A 16,618-nucleotide genomic window follows, 5' to 3' on the forward strand; every position below is an offset into this window, starting at 1 on the left:
TTTTTTTTTTGTCTAAAACTTGCTTAGCTTAGGCTACTTTCACATTGCGGCGCGTGAACAGCCTGCCGGATCCATGCTGCCGCTAGTGCTCGCGTGCCGCCGGAAGTCCGCTCCAGCACCATTCACTACAATGTTCACCGGCCGGAGAAGGCTGCCGCTAATGTGAAAGTAGCCTTAGTTATGTATTGCTGGCCATCAGATTTACAGTGCTATATATTTTTATTCATAACTCGGACAACCACTTTGGGCTGGGCCACACGGTGGCAAGTGTGGTGCTACATAATGATTGTCAATGGAGGTTGCAATCCAACACAAGACATGATGCAACTGGGACAGTTGCAAAAAATGCAACAGGGTTGGATTTTTGGTCACAAGTCATATGTCACACCTGACCTTGTCATCATAGAGCACAATGCAATTAGCGTGTGACTGTGACTTGCCTGTGACATTTCTACCATTTGCCTGTGTTTTCAAACTGCCGCTCTAAAATAGGGGTGGTAGTAGTGTTGATGTTCGTAGCAGGATCCACCCCCAGAGAAGTCTACTGGCAGAGGGAGAGGACAGGCGTGTGTAAATGGTCTGCAGACAAACACCTTCCGTTCTGGAGAAACACCATCTCTGAGACTTCTGAGAGACAAAGAAGCTAGAGTGTTCAGAATCTACAATGCCGAGTAGTGGGGTCAGGCAGAAACACACAACTGCCTCTGACTACACAAACCAGGTAGAGGAGAAGCCCAGAGGCTCAAGCTCTGCCTCCCTTCTAGAAGACGGAATCCGAAAAGCTTACAGTCCGAATAAACAGCATATAACATCCATTCTCTTAAGATAGTTATGTTCCAACCCCTAGCAGTGGCTTAGTGGGTCACTGCATCAGCAGGTCATAGAAAATTGTGCAACCAAAAATATTTTGGGACTTCTCTATTACTTACTGTTGCACAACTATTTTTGAAGCTTTGATTTGGCTGCCGCCATGAAGCCCCAGCCTTATTGACAATCTGATAATAAGTGTTGCAGAAATTAAAGGCACCAGTGCTTTCTGATAAAACTTAGGGGGAGGGGAATTTATTAATGTGTGAAACACAGTGCATTAATTCAATGGATTTTGTATTAATACAGAATCAGACTACAGGGGTTTTGTTTGTATTGAGTAACCATGGAGACACACAGAGCACAAGTCTATATAGAACACAAAATAGGACAAAAGTATTAAAATTTTATATTTACAATATTTAATTAAAGGGATTTTCTTTGTGTTAAATACTAATGACCTATCCTCTGGTCAGTGTTTGATCCCCCGTCGATCCTCGAACCTTACCAAGCACAGAGCTGTCCACCATATAGTGGTTGTGCTTGGTATTACAGCTCAGGCCCATTCACTTGAACAGGAGTGAGCTGCGGCTAGGCCATGTGACCGATGAACGTGATGTCACTGGCCTTGGAAGAGGCAGTGGCGCTCATGAACGGCAGGGGTGCAGAGAGTCAGACCCCAACTGATCAGATACTGATAACCTATTTTGTAGATAAGTACTAGATCAGTAGTAAACACTCAGACAACCCCTTTAAGGCTACTTTCACACTTGCGTTCAGAGCGGATCCGTCTGAGACGGATCCGCTCATATAATGCAGATGGTCGCTCCGTTCAGAACGGATCCGTCTGCATTGAGAAAGTGTGAAAGTAGCCTGAACGGATCCGTCCAGACTTTACATTGAAAGTCAATGGGGGACGGATCCGTTTGAAGATTGAGCCATATTGTGTCATCTTCAAATGGATCTGTCCCCATTGACTTACATTGTAAGTCTGGACGGATCCGCTTGCCTCCGCACGGCCAGGCGGAGGCAAGCAGCGTTCAGGTGTCCGCCTGCTGAGCGGAGCGGAGGCTGAACGCTGCCAGACTGATGCATTCCTTGCGGATCCGCGTCCACTGAGAATGCATTAGGGCTGGACGGAAGCGTTCGCGGACACCTGAATGCTAGTGTGAAAGTAGCCTTAGATGACTTATATTTATTTGCAATGGTGGACCTAATCTTTAAGATTTTTACATTGCTGTGATTTACTATAATGTAAGAGTAAGGGTCTAAACTTTACAGAACGGGTGAGTAATTAATCACAAAGCAAATTTTTTCTATAAAATTAGGCGAAGCAGCCAAATCGAGTTTTGCAATACTTCACTCATCATTACTCATGTGTTGTCAGTTGCAATTTGTATTCAGAAAAGGACAACACAAGCAAAACATATAGAAAGGGCCAATTTCTGGCAACTTAGCGTGCAAGTGGTTAATTGTACAGTAACAGCTTCCCATATCACTGTTGGCATATTCAGTCGTACGGCTAGATGAATAACCTACAGTACAATATAATACAAGATCTTCAGAAATATTATACAAAGCAATTTTCAGAGATCAATATTCACATGGAGGTTTCTAACAATGTACCGCGTGAGTTCCTCTTGCAGACTGGATTTAACATGTCGTGTTTCTGTTGTTTTTTTTTTTGCAGCAAAGTATATTGGATGCTATATGGATGACACGCGGCAGAGAGCGCTCCGTGGAGTGTCCTTTTTTGACTACAAAAAGATGACAGTGTTCCGTTGCCAGGACAACTGTGCTGAACGGTAGGGTGGAGATTGCTGAACGAATAGAGCTTTATTAGTTTGTGCACATCAACAAATTCTTTTCTCTTGCCAAAACCTGATCCCTATTTTATGATTTAATTCCCCGTGTTGAACTGTAAGATTTAAGCAGCATTTATGCTAAGTGGAATCCTCCATAAGACTTATAGGGAATCTGTCACCACATACCTGCATATAAATCCAAATGACTTTGTAGATGTGCGCTTGGCAGTTGCATCCAGCACACCGTGCCCAATTTTAAACTCTTAGACACATTCCTGAGATATTTGCATGTTTATTTTATGTTGGTGCAACAGGGGCGTCGCTGGTGCACCTTGTTGCACCTGAAGCTTAGGTCACTTTCCCTGCTGGCCTCACCCCTTACTTTGAGAGACAGAGCAGCATAGGCGTAATTATGCCTGGCATTAAACTATCATACCTTTACGATTGGTGCATGCGCAGTACAGGCCTGAAGCAGGCTGGACAAGCTACGAGCTTGAACCGTGCATGCGCCAATTGCAGAGGCAAAGAGTTTAGGGCCAGGCATGACTACTGCACTCTGTCTGGCAGCAGGGAAGGGGGAGGCCTGGCCAGCAGGGAAAGTATGTTGAGCTATGGGTGCAACCAGGTGCAAAAATAACACCCTAGTTGCACCAAGGGGCCCATAAAATAAAGATGCAAATATCTTGGGAATGGGCCCAACAATCAAGATGGGGCAAACTGCACTGTTTTCAGCTGCCAAGCGCACATCTACAAAGTCATTTGGATTTAGATGCAGGTATGTGGTGACAGATTCAATTCAAATAATGGAGAAAAAGTTGTATACTGAATATTAAAATGATGAGGAAGTAATAAAAATGTTTAAAAAAATAGGAATTACTGTACGTTTTGGACAGGACACTGGAAATCAGCAGCAGTTTAATAGACATGTTTTTTTCCCCTGAGAGCATAAATAGATAGCCGGCCCTGGAAAACTGCTCTATTTTTGTATGGATAGCTTAGCTGTGTCAGGGCCTTGTGGGGAATTACTTGGGGAAATTTGTAGTTATAGGATACATAGCTATTGGCCATTCTGACTCCCATAAGGTTTTACATTAGTCATACTGTAGATTCAATGAACACTTAACTGTTGTTGAAATCCAATTACCCTAATTCCCTCTTGTCTATACTGTAGAGGAGTGAGAAGTTGACATAGGAGATTTGTTGCTTCGAAACACCTATTTGTGTGTTGCTTTGAGCACTTTATCGTAATTATTTTAGAGTGTGTATATTTATATATATATATATTTTATACACACACATAAAACAGTGGATTTTTTTATTTTCTTTACTTTGCAACATTACATTCTTTGAAATTACAAAATAAATTATACTTTTGCTGTTATCCTCTAAAAAAAAAAAAAAAGCCCATGCAATGCACTGGTATATATATAGATGTCTGTAGATACCAGCATTGTTTATGGGAAGAATACTATTCAGGTTTGTAATCAGAGAAAATCTTGTAAATACTGATAACTAGTAGGGGTACAGCAGATCCTAGGTACAAGGCCAAGTAGAAACAATCTGGAAAAAAAATTGGTAATAAAATATAAATATACAGGAGTGTTCTCAAGCACTCAGAATGCTGAATTTTTAGACGCCGGTCTTCATAAGCCTCTGCGCTGGCGGTGGATCCGTCGAAGTTATGTACAGGCGCCAGCCTCTACATAACTTCAGCATATCCAGACTCGGTCTAAATGTAAGCCGGCTTCCTTGCTGTCTTACATTTAGACCATGTTCTACGCCTAAAACAAGTATAGAAAATGATGAATGAGACGTGCCTGCTGGCCCATCCCTTTCCCTGCCCAGGCCACACCCACTTTTTTAGACCTGGCGTGAGCGGAAAAAAGTTGCAGATTGCGTCGCAAATAACATTTGTGCCACAGTCTCCGCCAGAAATATACCTAATATAGGTGTATTTCTGATTGTAAATGACCCCCATAGTGTTTTATGTCTGGACATGGGAACCACAATGTGAGTCTCAAATGAATGGAGAAAGTTTCTTCCTTTCCACACATAAGATGCTGTGCTAGTTAAAGAGTATTAGTCATATGACACAGTTGAGGACCAAGGAGAGGATAACTCACAACTACACTCACTAGCAATAAGATTACTGTCATTGGAATTTACACCATGTGCTTTTTTGTTACAATGGTAGATCATGGCTGCTGCTGCCTGGCTGTCCTGGGTAGGCACAGATGCCATTCCATTCACTCTGTGTGTCGCATTTCCATCCCTGGTGCAGCAGTCCCGAATGCCAGTTTCCTGTGTGTGTATCAGAGTTATTAGTAACTGAAACTCAAATCACCCAGAAGTACAGCAAGGGTTAATTATTTCTAGCTCTGTGTGCAGCTGTTTGACAAATATGCTAATCAACTCCATATGTGCCTGAGCAATAGGTTTCACTAGCTTGCTAGATCCTACAAAGGTGCTACAATCTGCATGTCTAACTGTATGCCAACCTCTACCCGATTCCCGGATTATGACTCTCCGCTACCTAACCTGACTTGTGCCTGTTTACCATACTGACCCTGTGGGGCCTGTCTTGGCCTTTGGGCTGTTTCACGGATTTGGTGGCTCTCCTGCAGCGAAGTCCAGATCTTTGTGTAGGGAGAAAACCAAGGCACTGCCTGGATAACACGTTCAGGCCTCGCCCAAAGTCAAACTGCCTGTGACACTTTCTAACGAGCCAAAGAATAATTTTTGTGAAATGTGCAGTGTGAACTGCTCTTTAAATAATTTAAACATGCTAGTAGTGTTGTTGATCACAAATATTCAAATCGGGAATTTTTATTGCGAATATTGGCGCTTCGAGAATTTGCAAAGATATAGAATATAGTGCTATATCTTCGTAATTGAACATATTCTAGATTTCTTTTCATCAGTAACCTCCCTTCTTGGTTGTGGGCCAATGAGAAGGCTGCAATATCTTTGCCTGAGCTTAGCAACATCCTTAGCAACCAATAGGAAAGTTGCCTACCCCTTTACTATATAAGAAACTCCCAGCAGCCATTTTCTGCAGTTTTTTTGCAGTTCTGAGAGAGAGAACAGTGTCATTACTGTGCTCTGTTCGTTGCTGTGTCATCTGGATCCTTATTCAATTACATTAGATAGTTAGATAGCTCGTATATATAATACAGATAGTTAGTGGTAGATAGTCAGTGTAGCTTAGATAGTGATATAGTGTAGCTGATAGGTTCCAGTGCAGGGTGTTAGGTAGTGTGATAGGAATTACTGTGCTGTGATGGGGATTGGTAATGTGATAGGAATAAAATGTGAAGTTGCATGTATTGCGCTAAAAAATATGCGCATCATTAGTGCTGATTTGCACAATCGCAAATATATTGGAGCACTCTATCTGCATATAAAGCTATTGTTCTGCCATGCATGTGAAATGTAATCAAAAACAGTGCTGTAGTGTAAAATTACTTACAGTGATCAGGAGTTCTTCCTCACAGTCACGAAAGTTGCTTCCAACCATTTTCTCCAGTCTCAGGAACCTTCTAGCAGCTTCAAAAATGTAGCAAAAGTGAGCCATGGCATATTACATTGCCAATTTTTGCAATCAAGAAAATAATGACTGGAGATCACGAATTCTAGAATTTGCTAACTATAAAATAAAAGTTAAAATGCCATTTAACACTCAAGTTTCCATAGGTTATTGTTATAGAACGCACATTGTTGAACTCATGCATCAGCCTATAGTGACATGATGATTATTTTAAGCTATTCCATGTCCATAAAAATGTCTTTTTCCACATATGAGCCACTTATTCCCTACCCCCATCTTCCTGCACTGATGATTTATTCTCAGTTTACTGCTACAATCTATCTTGATACATGAGATGGATTTTATCAGCTCACAGAGGGGTCAGGTTATATGCTGCCCATATAGATATTTGGAGATGGGATGGGGATTGGCAGCTGCAGAGTGAGAACGAGACAGAGAGACACATACAGAGATGCTGTTAAATGCTCCAGTAAGTGTAATATCTCACCCCAGTGTTGGATTCACAGCTACAATACTCATTACTGCTGTGCAATGTCCAACATGCTGTTACTGCTTGTGTTTATAGGAGATAGAGACGAGAGCAGAATGTCCTATGTGTGTGCTGTTTATGGGAGACATGATAGCGGCTACTCTCCACCCACTCTGCAGCTCAGAAAAACTGACAATTGGAGCCAGCTCAGGGAAAACTGGTGAAAAGTATAGTGTATAATATACTCATCATGTGCACACATATGGAAAAAAAAAATATCACCTTTACCATATACCAAATAGGCAGTATCAGCATTATGTATACATGACTCTTTAAGTGTTTGAATCAAATAGAACATATGTGAGACCTTCAGCATGCTTGATGATGTCTGCAAAGCATAGTGGATCAAAGAAATCAAATAGTATCGGACTGATCTGGTCCAGATAAGATGGGAAATTAACATAGAGAGCAGAAATGTTACAATGCCATGTTATCTCCTCTCACCAGCACTTTTACTGATGCAGATTTTGTCATGCAGGAGGATACAAATGTGAAGCATTCTTGTAAGCTACAATGAACTATTTGATGAAATGACAAGGAATTAAAGAGTACTGTGTATAATGGACTCATAGTGACATACTGACATAATTGATAGATCTCAACCCTGTGTGAAAGGAGCCTTAAAGGGGTTATGAAAATCAGATATCATATAGTATATGACAGTATATGTCAAACAAAGCAAGCTGGAACAAGCGCTGTACCTCACATGGATTCAGAGCTCACACCATTCAATTCGTCCAGTTGTTCTGCTAGGTTCTCTTCAAGCTGGCAGTGTGTGCTTTCTAAAGCAGCTTTCTCACTGTAACTGTCACAGCTTTAAAAATTGAGTGGTGGCAGTTGAAGGGTGCAACTGAGCATGTGCGACCACCTTAGTAGATGGTCTTGTACATTACTATAGAGAGTGAAAAGCAGAGGTTATTGTTAAAATGAAATAAAGAGAATATCTCACAGCTGGAGCAATTTTGTAATAGAAAGTAAATTGCAAAAGTAACTAGCTTTTCCTGGTGAATTATATTAAAATAACATTTAAGGGTGGTGGCACAGCATCTTTAATGTAAGATCAGAGGCTAAAGAGAAACTACAGTACAAGCAATACGTCATACCTCTATGGAGAGAAAAATAAGTTGCAGAACTAGGTTTCCCCTTAAAGGGTGTCTGTCAGCTCCATTCTGCCTTTTACATGTATTTTCAGTACTTGATGATAATGAATTTCATATGGCATTTGTCATGTAGAGAAAGTGAATACACGGCACTTACCAATGTATTGTTATTGTCCTGGCATCGCATGTGTGCATTTGTAAGTGTGCCAAAGTAAGCACTAGTAAATGGTGGAATAATGGTCAGAGAGGGGAGGCTGCCCTGTACTACATGCTATAGTACAGAAGGCTGACAGAGGAAGGAGTGGGCAGAGGTTTTACTGATCTGTCTGTAGGTCCCGGGGCATGTGACCACTGCAGCCAATGACTGGCTGCAGCAGTGATGTAGCATGTAGTATCTCACTGGGTCACATGCCACACACCACTGCGGCCCTCATCAAAACTGATGCTAAAGATTTTTTTAAAGTCACAAAATAGCCACATGAGTCGGGTTAGCATGGGAGGAGGGGGTTGTGAAGAAGTGTGTGTGGGGGGGGGGGGGGAGAAGGGGGTTGGCATACATTTTTTTTTACAGTGGAGCCCAGTCAGTTCTACCTATGCCCCTGATCCATAGATTTTTGTGTGTTTTTCCTCTGACTGTGGGTCAGTGGAAAATCAACAGAGACTTGCACTACTTTGGTTGGTGATAAAGCCCAAACACAAAAGTTATAGGCTTGTTAAAACCACTGACAGAACACAGATGCCATTAGTGTTCTATCATGGATTTACACTGACCGTTAGTAGGAAATTCTCTGGGAATTTGTTTTCAGCTCAGCAGTGCACATGGAACACTGAGGGCACAGTAAATGCAGTACCCCAGACCTAAGGGCATCTGCCATGGCAAAAAGTTATTTTTGGTTATTTTATGTATTTGTTGGGCATATCTACCAGCAGGAGAAGGTATGATTAGTAAGGAACAGGGCTTACTAGCCTGTTCCTCCCCTCTAATTAGGAGTGGGCTGGCCCTACTCCATGCCAGGAGAGGGAGTTTTTTTTTGTAGATACAGAGGGGAGAGGAATCAGTGGCTTGAGCTCCTACTCCTGGGAACAATATATGATTTTTCAGAGAAACCTATAACATTCAGCTTTAAGAAAGCATCTATATAACAAGACAGCAGAGTGAGCACCAAAATAGAGTGTTACAAGCACTGCTGCAAGGTGAGGCACTAATTCTCAGACACCCATCAACTAAACTACCACTAAGCCAGATAAAGCTCAAGCCTCAAACTTACAGTGGAAAACTATACCAACAAGTGCTAATATATAGTTATTAGGGATGAGTAAACCCGTGAAAGTTCGAGTTCGCCGGGTTCGGCAGAACTTCAAGTCAAAGTTCGGGTTCGGGACCCGAACTTAAACCCCAAACCCGGACCCCATTAAAGTTAATGGGAACCCGAACTTCACTTTATTATTTTCCGTTATAACATGGTTATAACGGAAAATAATAGCATTCTTAAGACAGAATGCTAAATAAAATGGCCATTGAGGGGTTAAAAATAATAAAAAAAAACTCGCCTCATCCACTTGATCGTGCAGCCATTATTCACCGCAGGTCCTTCTATCTTCATTCAGCAGGACCTGCGATGACGTCACCACGCTCACCACGTGGTGATCGCTGTGATGTAAATGCAGGTCCTTTTGCAGGTCCTGCAGAAAGAAGAGGATACCGGCTGCGCGACCAAGTTGATGAGGTGAGTTTTTTTTTTAATTATTTTTAACCCCTCAATGGCCATTTTATTTAGCATTCTGTCTTGAAAATTCTATTATTTTCCATTATAACCATGTTATAATGGGAAATAATAAAATCACCCGAACACTGAACCCAAACCCGAACTCATAACACTCTGCAGTTCGCGTTCGCTCAACTCTAATAGCTATCCAACCTGCCACCATGCCTCCTCAACTGGTGCCAGAAACTACAATTTGAATTTAGTACTACTGGATGTACCGCAAGTTATATTCTCTACTGAGTAAAAAAATATTATATTTTCACTTCTGGCCTGATTCTTCAAACTGCATTTTCACTGCCCCAAACCCCAGGGAGCAATGGGGGAGTACACTGTTACACAACACCTCAACACCTCCCATTCTCTGCTTTGAATCCTTAGGAGCTCACTGCAAGGACAAAAAAAAATTGACACATGAAGCAACAACGGATCCTTTATGAATATCTTCATGGATCAAACATTGACCGCCTTGTCACGGACATTGTTACAGGCATTGACATGTAAATGAGGACTTCTTAGCTTTCACATTAATAATTACAATTGTATCTGTACTCAGTAGTGTATTATCTACAATAATAAAAGCTCTAAAGAAAAAGACACCATATGTGATCTTTTCTTAATGTGCATCTGTCAATGGTGTCAATTAAAATATAGGAAAAAAATAACACAATCATTGAATCCCACTGCACCAGACCACCTGACTTAAATATATAGTAGGTCGCAATTGTTTCTTCTAATTATTGCATAGGGAATTGTCACAGATGAATTTGTGCTAGCATACATATCAGCTGGCAATGAATTGGCCAAAAGCATCAGGGACTATAAATTTGACCCAGAACAAAGACATAAGTATACAGAAATAGAAGCGTATATATGACCAGAGAGAATTGTCATTTCCGTACTGTATTTCAGGCTTACGGTGATGGATTTTCACTGTAGCACATACTGTGTAATTGTCTTGTTTCTGGAAACCTGCACAAACACCCTCTTTATTCTTATTTTATCAAGAGATTCAGATATGTGCATAAACTTAGAATCAAAATACAGTATTCTACAAATTGTTAATCTACCAAAACCATAACTCTGTGAATGAACTGTAAGGCTACTTTTACACTAGCATTTTTGCTGGATCCGGCAGGGATCAGCAAAGGCGCTTCCATAAGGGTACTTCAACACTTGCGGCAGAGGATCTCAGTGAGATTGTGAAAACTCAGATCCGATGGTATATTCTAACCCCCAGGCGTTCCGATGGTGACGGGGACGCTTGTCGGGGAGGAGTATGCTGAAGTAGAACAACTGTACAGATTGAAAAAAAAATGATGAATATTCTAAAAAACTAATATACACTCACCTAAAGAATTATTAGGAACACCTGTTCTATTTCTCAATAATGCGATTATCTAGTCAACCAATCACATGGCAGTTGCTTCAATGCATGTAGGGTTTTGGTCCTGGTCAAGACAATCTCCTGAACTCCAAACTGAATGTCAGAATGGGAAAGAAAGGTGGGCTACAACAGCAGAAGACCCCACCGGGTACCACTCATCTCCACTACAAATAGGAAAAAGAGGCTACAATTTGCACGAGCTCGCCAAAATTGGACTGTTGAAGACTGGAAAAATGTTGCCTGGTCTGATGAGTCTCGATTTCTGTTGAGACATTCAAATGGTAGAGTCCGAATTTGGCGTAAACAGAATGAGAACATGTATCTATCATGCCTTGTTACCACTGTGCAGGCTGGTGGTGGTGGTGTAATGGTGTGGGGGATGTTTTCTGGGCACACTTTAGGCCCCTTAGTGCCAATTGGCCATTGTTTTAATGCCACCGGCTACCTGAGCATTGTTTCTGACCATGTCCATCCCTTCATGACCACCATGTACCCATCCTCTGATGGCTACTTCCAGCAGAATTATGCACCATGTCACAAAGCTCAAATCATTTCAAATTGGTTTCTTGAACATGACAATGAGTTCACTATACTAAAATGGCCCCCACAGTCACCAGATCTCAACCCAATAGACCATCTTTGGGATGTGGTGGAACGGGAGCTTCGTGCCCTGGATGTGCATCCCTCAAATCTCCATCAACTGCAAGATGCTATCCTATCAATATGGGCCAACATTTCTAAAGAATGCTATCAGCACCTTGCTGAATCAATGCCACGTAGAATTAAGGCAGTTCTGAAGGCAAAAGGGGGTCCAACATCGTATTAGTATGGTGTTCCTAATAATTCTTTAGGTGAGTGTATGCGATATAGTGCTATATATTCGTTTTTTAGAATATTCGTCATTTTTCCCATCTAAAGTCATGATTCCTCCCTCGCTTATATTGCTTGTGGGCCAATAATTCATTGCCCACAAGCAAGAAGCAGGAAGGAATCATGTGTTAAGATGGGAAAAAATGACGAATATTCACTATAACGAATATATAGCACTATATTCAAAATATTCGCAAATTCTCAAAGTTGTGATATTCGAGATAAAAATTTGCTATTCGAATATTCCCGCTCAACACTACTCTCAAAGCAGCACTAAAACAGTAAGGACTGCTGTGCATGCACACATGAGTCCTCTTAATTATGTTAGTAGTGCACAGCAGTCCGAACTGTGTATTTTAGTGCAGCTTTGAGGGCTGACAGGGGGGGAATGAGGGGCAAAAAATTGTGATTTAATTCCCTTTAACCCCTTCAGGACCTCCGCCGTACATGTACGACGGAAGTCCGGTCTTTAAACATGGCACCCGCTTGCACATACAGTGGGCACCATAGCTGCCGGGTTTATGCTATTTTAAATATCAGAGACCCACAGCAGATGTATGCAATCAGCTATAAGGCTGATCGCATACATTTTCCCCTTCAGATGCCATAGTCAAATGTGACCACGGCATTAGAGCAGGCCGGGAGCGGAAGCCGCACACTTTTGCTCTGGTAACAGCATTCCCCGGCTGAGATGGGGGAACCTGTTACATTGCTGAAATAGCCCGAAGCCTCAAGCAGGCTTTGTAGTCTATTTCAGGAATATACCAATACAGGCCACTAGATGGAGCATTGTATTGTTATATTGCAAATGAAGTGTTCAATGATGACTATATAGCCATTAATAAACACAATGGGCAATCTAATGATTGCCAGTTATTGTCACCCAATGTGACTTAAAAAAAAGTTAAATTTTTTTACAAATAAAAATAAAAAAATATAAAAGTTCAACTCACGCCACTTAATAAAAATTACTTAACCAATAAAAAAAAGTAAACATCATGGGCATTGCCGAGTGGGAAAATGCCCATAAAATTTAAATATAACAATATTAATGGTATACGCCAAATAGCGTAATGGGAAAAGAAATACAAACAGCCAATTCGCCATTTTTTGTCACTTCAAGTAACATAGTAACATAGTATATAAGGCCGAAAAAAGATATCTGTCCATCCAGTTCGGCCTGTCATCCTGCAAGTTGATCCAGAGGAAGGCAAAAAAAAAGACTCCAATCAGGCAATCAGAATAACTCCCTGGATCATCGACCCCTCTCTAATAGCTATAGCTTGTAATATTATTACGCTCCAGAAATACATCCAGGCCCCTCTTGAATTCCTTTATTGTACTCACTATCACCACCTCCTCAGGCAGAGAGTTCCATAGTCTCACTGCTCTTACCGTAAAGAATCCTCTTCTATGTTTGTGTACAAACCTTCTTTCGTCCAGACGCAGAGGATGTCCCCTCATCACAGTCACAGTCCTGGGGATAAATAGATGATGGGATAGATCTCTGTATTGACCGCTGATATATTTATACATAGTAATTAGATCTCCCCTCTGTCTTCTTTTTTCTAAAGTGAATAACCCTAATTTTGATAATCATTCAGGGTACTGTAGTTGCTCCATTTCAGTTATTACTTTAGTTGCCCTCCTCTGGACTCTCTCCAGCTCTGCTATGTCTGCTTTGTTCACAGGAGCCCAGAACTGTACACTGTACAGTGTGGTCTGACTAGCGATTTGTAAAGTGGTAGGACTATGTTCTTATCACGGGCATCTATGCCCTTTTGATGCAACCCATTATCTTATTGGCCTTGACAGCAGCTGCCTGACACTGGTTTTTGCAGCTTAGTTTGCTGTTTATAAAATTTCCTAGATCCTTTTCCATGTCAGTGTTACCGAGTGTTTTACCATTTAGTATGTACGGGTGACTTGCATTATTCTTTCCCATGTGCATAACTTTACATTTGTCAGTGTTAAACCTCATCTGCCACTTATCTGCCCAAGCCTCCAATCTATCCAGATCCCTCTGCAGTAGTATACTGTCCTCTTCAGTGTTAATTAATTACTTACACAGTTTAGTGTCATCTGCGAAAATTGATATTTTACTATGCAAGCCTTCTACAAAATCATTAATAAATGTATTGAAGAGAATAGGGCCAAATACTGACCCCTGAGGTACCCCACTAGTGACAGTGACCCAATCTGAGTGTGTACCGTTAATAACCACCCTCTGTTTTCTATCATTGAGCCAGTTACTTACCCACATACAGACGTTTTCTCCCAGTCCGAGCATTCTCATTTTATATACTAACCTTTTATATGGTACAGTGTCAAATGCTTTGGAGAAGTCCAGTTATATGACATCCATTGATTCGCCGCTGTCAAGTCTAGAACTTACCTACTCATAGAAACTGATTAGTTTGGCATGACCGATCCCTTATGAAGCAATGCTGATATGGCGTTATTTGCCTATTTCCATTGAGATGCTCTAAGATAGCATCTCTTAGAAAAACTTCAAACAGTTTACCCGTGACAGATGTTAAACTTACCGGCCTATAGTTTCCAGGCTCTGTTTTTGGACCCTTTTTGAATATTGGCACCACATTTGCTATGCGCCAATCCTGTGGGACATTCCCTGTCAGTATAGAGTCCGCAAATATCAGAAATAAGGGTCTGGCTATGACATTACTTAATTTCCTTAGGATACGGGGGTGTGTGCCATCCGGTCCTGGCGATTTGTCTATTTTAATCTGTTTAAGTAGCTGTTGTACTTCTTCCTGGTTCAGACAGGACACTTTTAATGGGGAATTTATTTTTACATTTAACATTTCATCTGACAGTTTATTTTCCTCAGTACCCAATCATTTTTTTTAACTAAAAAGTGATCAAAAAGTTGCACACACTTTAAATTAGTATCATTGAAAAGTACAGATTGTCCCGCAAAAAATTTGCCCTCACACAGCCCCATACACATAACTACAAAAAAGTTATAGCGGTCAGAATATGGTAATAATAATTATTTTTCCTCAAAGGTTGAAAAAAAATTCAGTATTAAAACGCAAGAAAAATTGTGTGGTATCGTTGTAACCGTACCAATCTGGAGAATGAAAATAACGGGTCAATTTTACCGCATAGTGTACAGTGTATAAAAATTAAAATAAAAATCTGTATCAAAATTGTGTTTTTTCCCAACTCCACTTTTTTTTTTTTGCTTCCCACTACATGGTGTGCAACAGTATAAGATTGCCATTAGACAGTACGACTTGTCCCGCAAATAATTAGCCCTTATAAGGCTATGTAAATAAAAAATAAAAAAAAGTTAGGACTATGGGACGGCGGGGAGTGAAAAACAAAAACGCAAAAAAGGAAAATCACAGAGTCCTCAAGGGGTTAAAGAGGGTCTTCCTTTTTTGACTTTCTAATCTAGATGATGGGTTCCCCAGAGACTTGCTAATCATCTGGGTCATGCTGTTAGGAACCACTGCTAGGAACTAGTTTTCAGTCCGGGGAACACGATCTGTGTGTTGGGCTGCATCTCCCCAACTGATTGCAGCTCCCTAGACCCAAACTGACTGCATCATAGTGTTTTATGATACAGGACATTCCTATCTGATTGTGGGTCTAAAAATTCATATCATCAACAGGTCACATCATCTCTTTACACCCGCTATCAGATAGAAACTGACTGAATCATAAAATAATATGATGCAGTTAGTTCAGGTCTGGAGAGTCTGGGAAACACGGGCAACACGAGCTTCCGACCACGGCCATGTGAGTCAGCCTTTAACCAATTCACTGTGGCTCACAGATTTAACCAAGGGTAAAGGACATGCTTACAAACACTGATTTATTTCACTTTCTGCATACTGAAGCATGTGTGAACAAAGCTGTTGTTCACCTTGGTTTTGGATTTATGATACTGTAATATAATAATGGCCACCATAATTGTGGTTTGCAAATGTTGTCTTCTATTGTTTATTCCTATTCCCATTGTTTCACTGCAGGGGTTACATGTATGCTGGGCTTGAATTTGGTGCTGAATGTTACTGTGGTCACAAAATTAAAGCCTTAAACGTCAGTGAGTCGGAATGTAACATGGAATGCAAGGGAGAAAAAAGCAACATGTGTGGTGGAGTAAATCGTTTGTCCATCTACAGACTGGAGCTCACACAGGAGTCTGCAAGGAGGTGTGAGTATTGTGTCCATTGCATTATTTTTTATTTTATTTTTAGTCTCCCGTTAAAATATGCTATTTTTAAAGGGCAGCAGATTTGTACCTATGAAAGTGGCTGACCTGTTACATGTGCATTTGGCAGCTTAACATCTGTATTGGTCCCATGTTCATATGTGCCCACATTGCTGAAAATGATGTCAAATTGCAGAGGGCATGGCTGTTGCAGAGAGAGCACAGCCTCTAGGTGTAACGACAACACCCCCATTGCTCCTCATTTGAATGTATTAAATAATTTTCCTCAGCAATGCCGGTGTAGCGTTACATTACCCTACTTCGTGAGATTTCCCTACCTCCTGACTTCCCGTCGCACTGCTAATGACGTGAGGAGGCGTTCCTGAGTTTTGACGATCTGTGCATGCGCAAACCGACAGTTTATGGAAAATCTCAGCGGAGTTCAGCTTCACACCGAGACACTGCGCATGCGCTGGCCGGAGTTAGCTGCGCTTGCGCATTTGGCCGTGATATTTCACTACTGAGGCTCTCCTGTGCATGTGCAGTGTCCAGGTGTAAAGCTGAACTCCGCTGAGATTTTCCATAAACTGTCGATTTGCGCATGTGCAGATCGTCAAAACTCAGGAA

At 41.2% G+C, this 16,618-nt stretch overlaps 1 protein-coding gene across 6 annotated transcripts in view; it reads left to right on the top strand.

Annotated features, from left to right (window-relative positions):
* The window catches only part of WSCD2 (WSC domain containing 2), a 448,422-nt gene that overhangs the window by 289,308 nt on the left and 142,496 nt on the right, over positions 1-16,618 (top strand). For all 6 annotated transcript variants that reach the window (XM_044275806.1, XM_044275805.1, XM_044275807.1 and 3 more), the window contains 2 exons: positions 2,498-2,612; positions 15,810-15,994. In XM_044275806.1, coding sequence (XP_044131741.1) covers positions 2,498-2,612; positions 15,810-15,994 — 300 coding nt within the window. The remainder of the gene's footprint in view (positions 1-2,497; positions 2,613-15,809; positions 15,995-16,618) is intronic.

This window comes from Bufo gargarizans, chromosome 1, assembly GCF_014858855.1.
Source record: "Bufo gargarizans isolate SCDJY-AF-19 chromosome 1, ASM1485885v1, whole genome shotgun sequence".
In the NCBI taxonomy this organism is placed as follows: domain Eukaryota; kingdom Metazoa; phylum Chordata; class Amphibia; order Anura; family Bufonidae; genus Bufo; species Bufo gargarizans.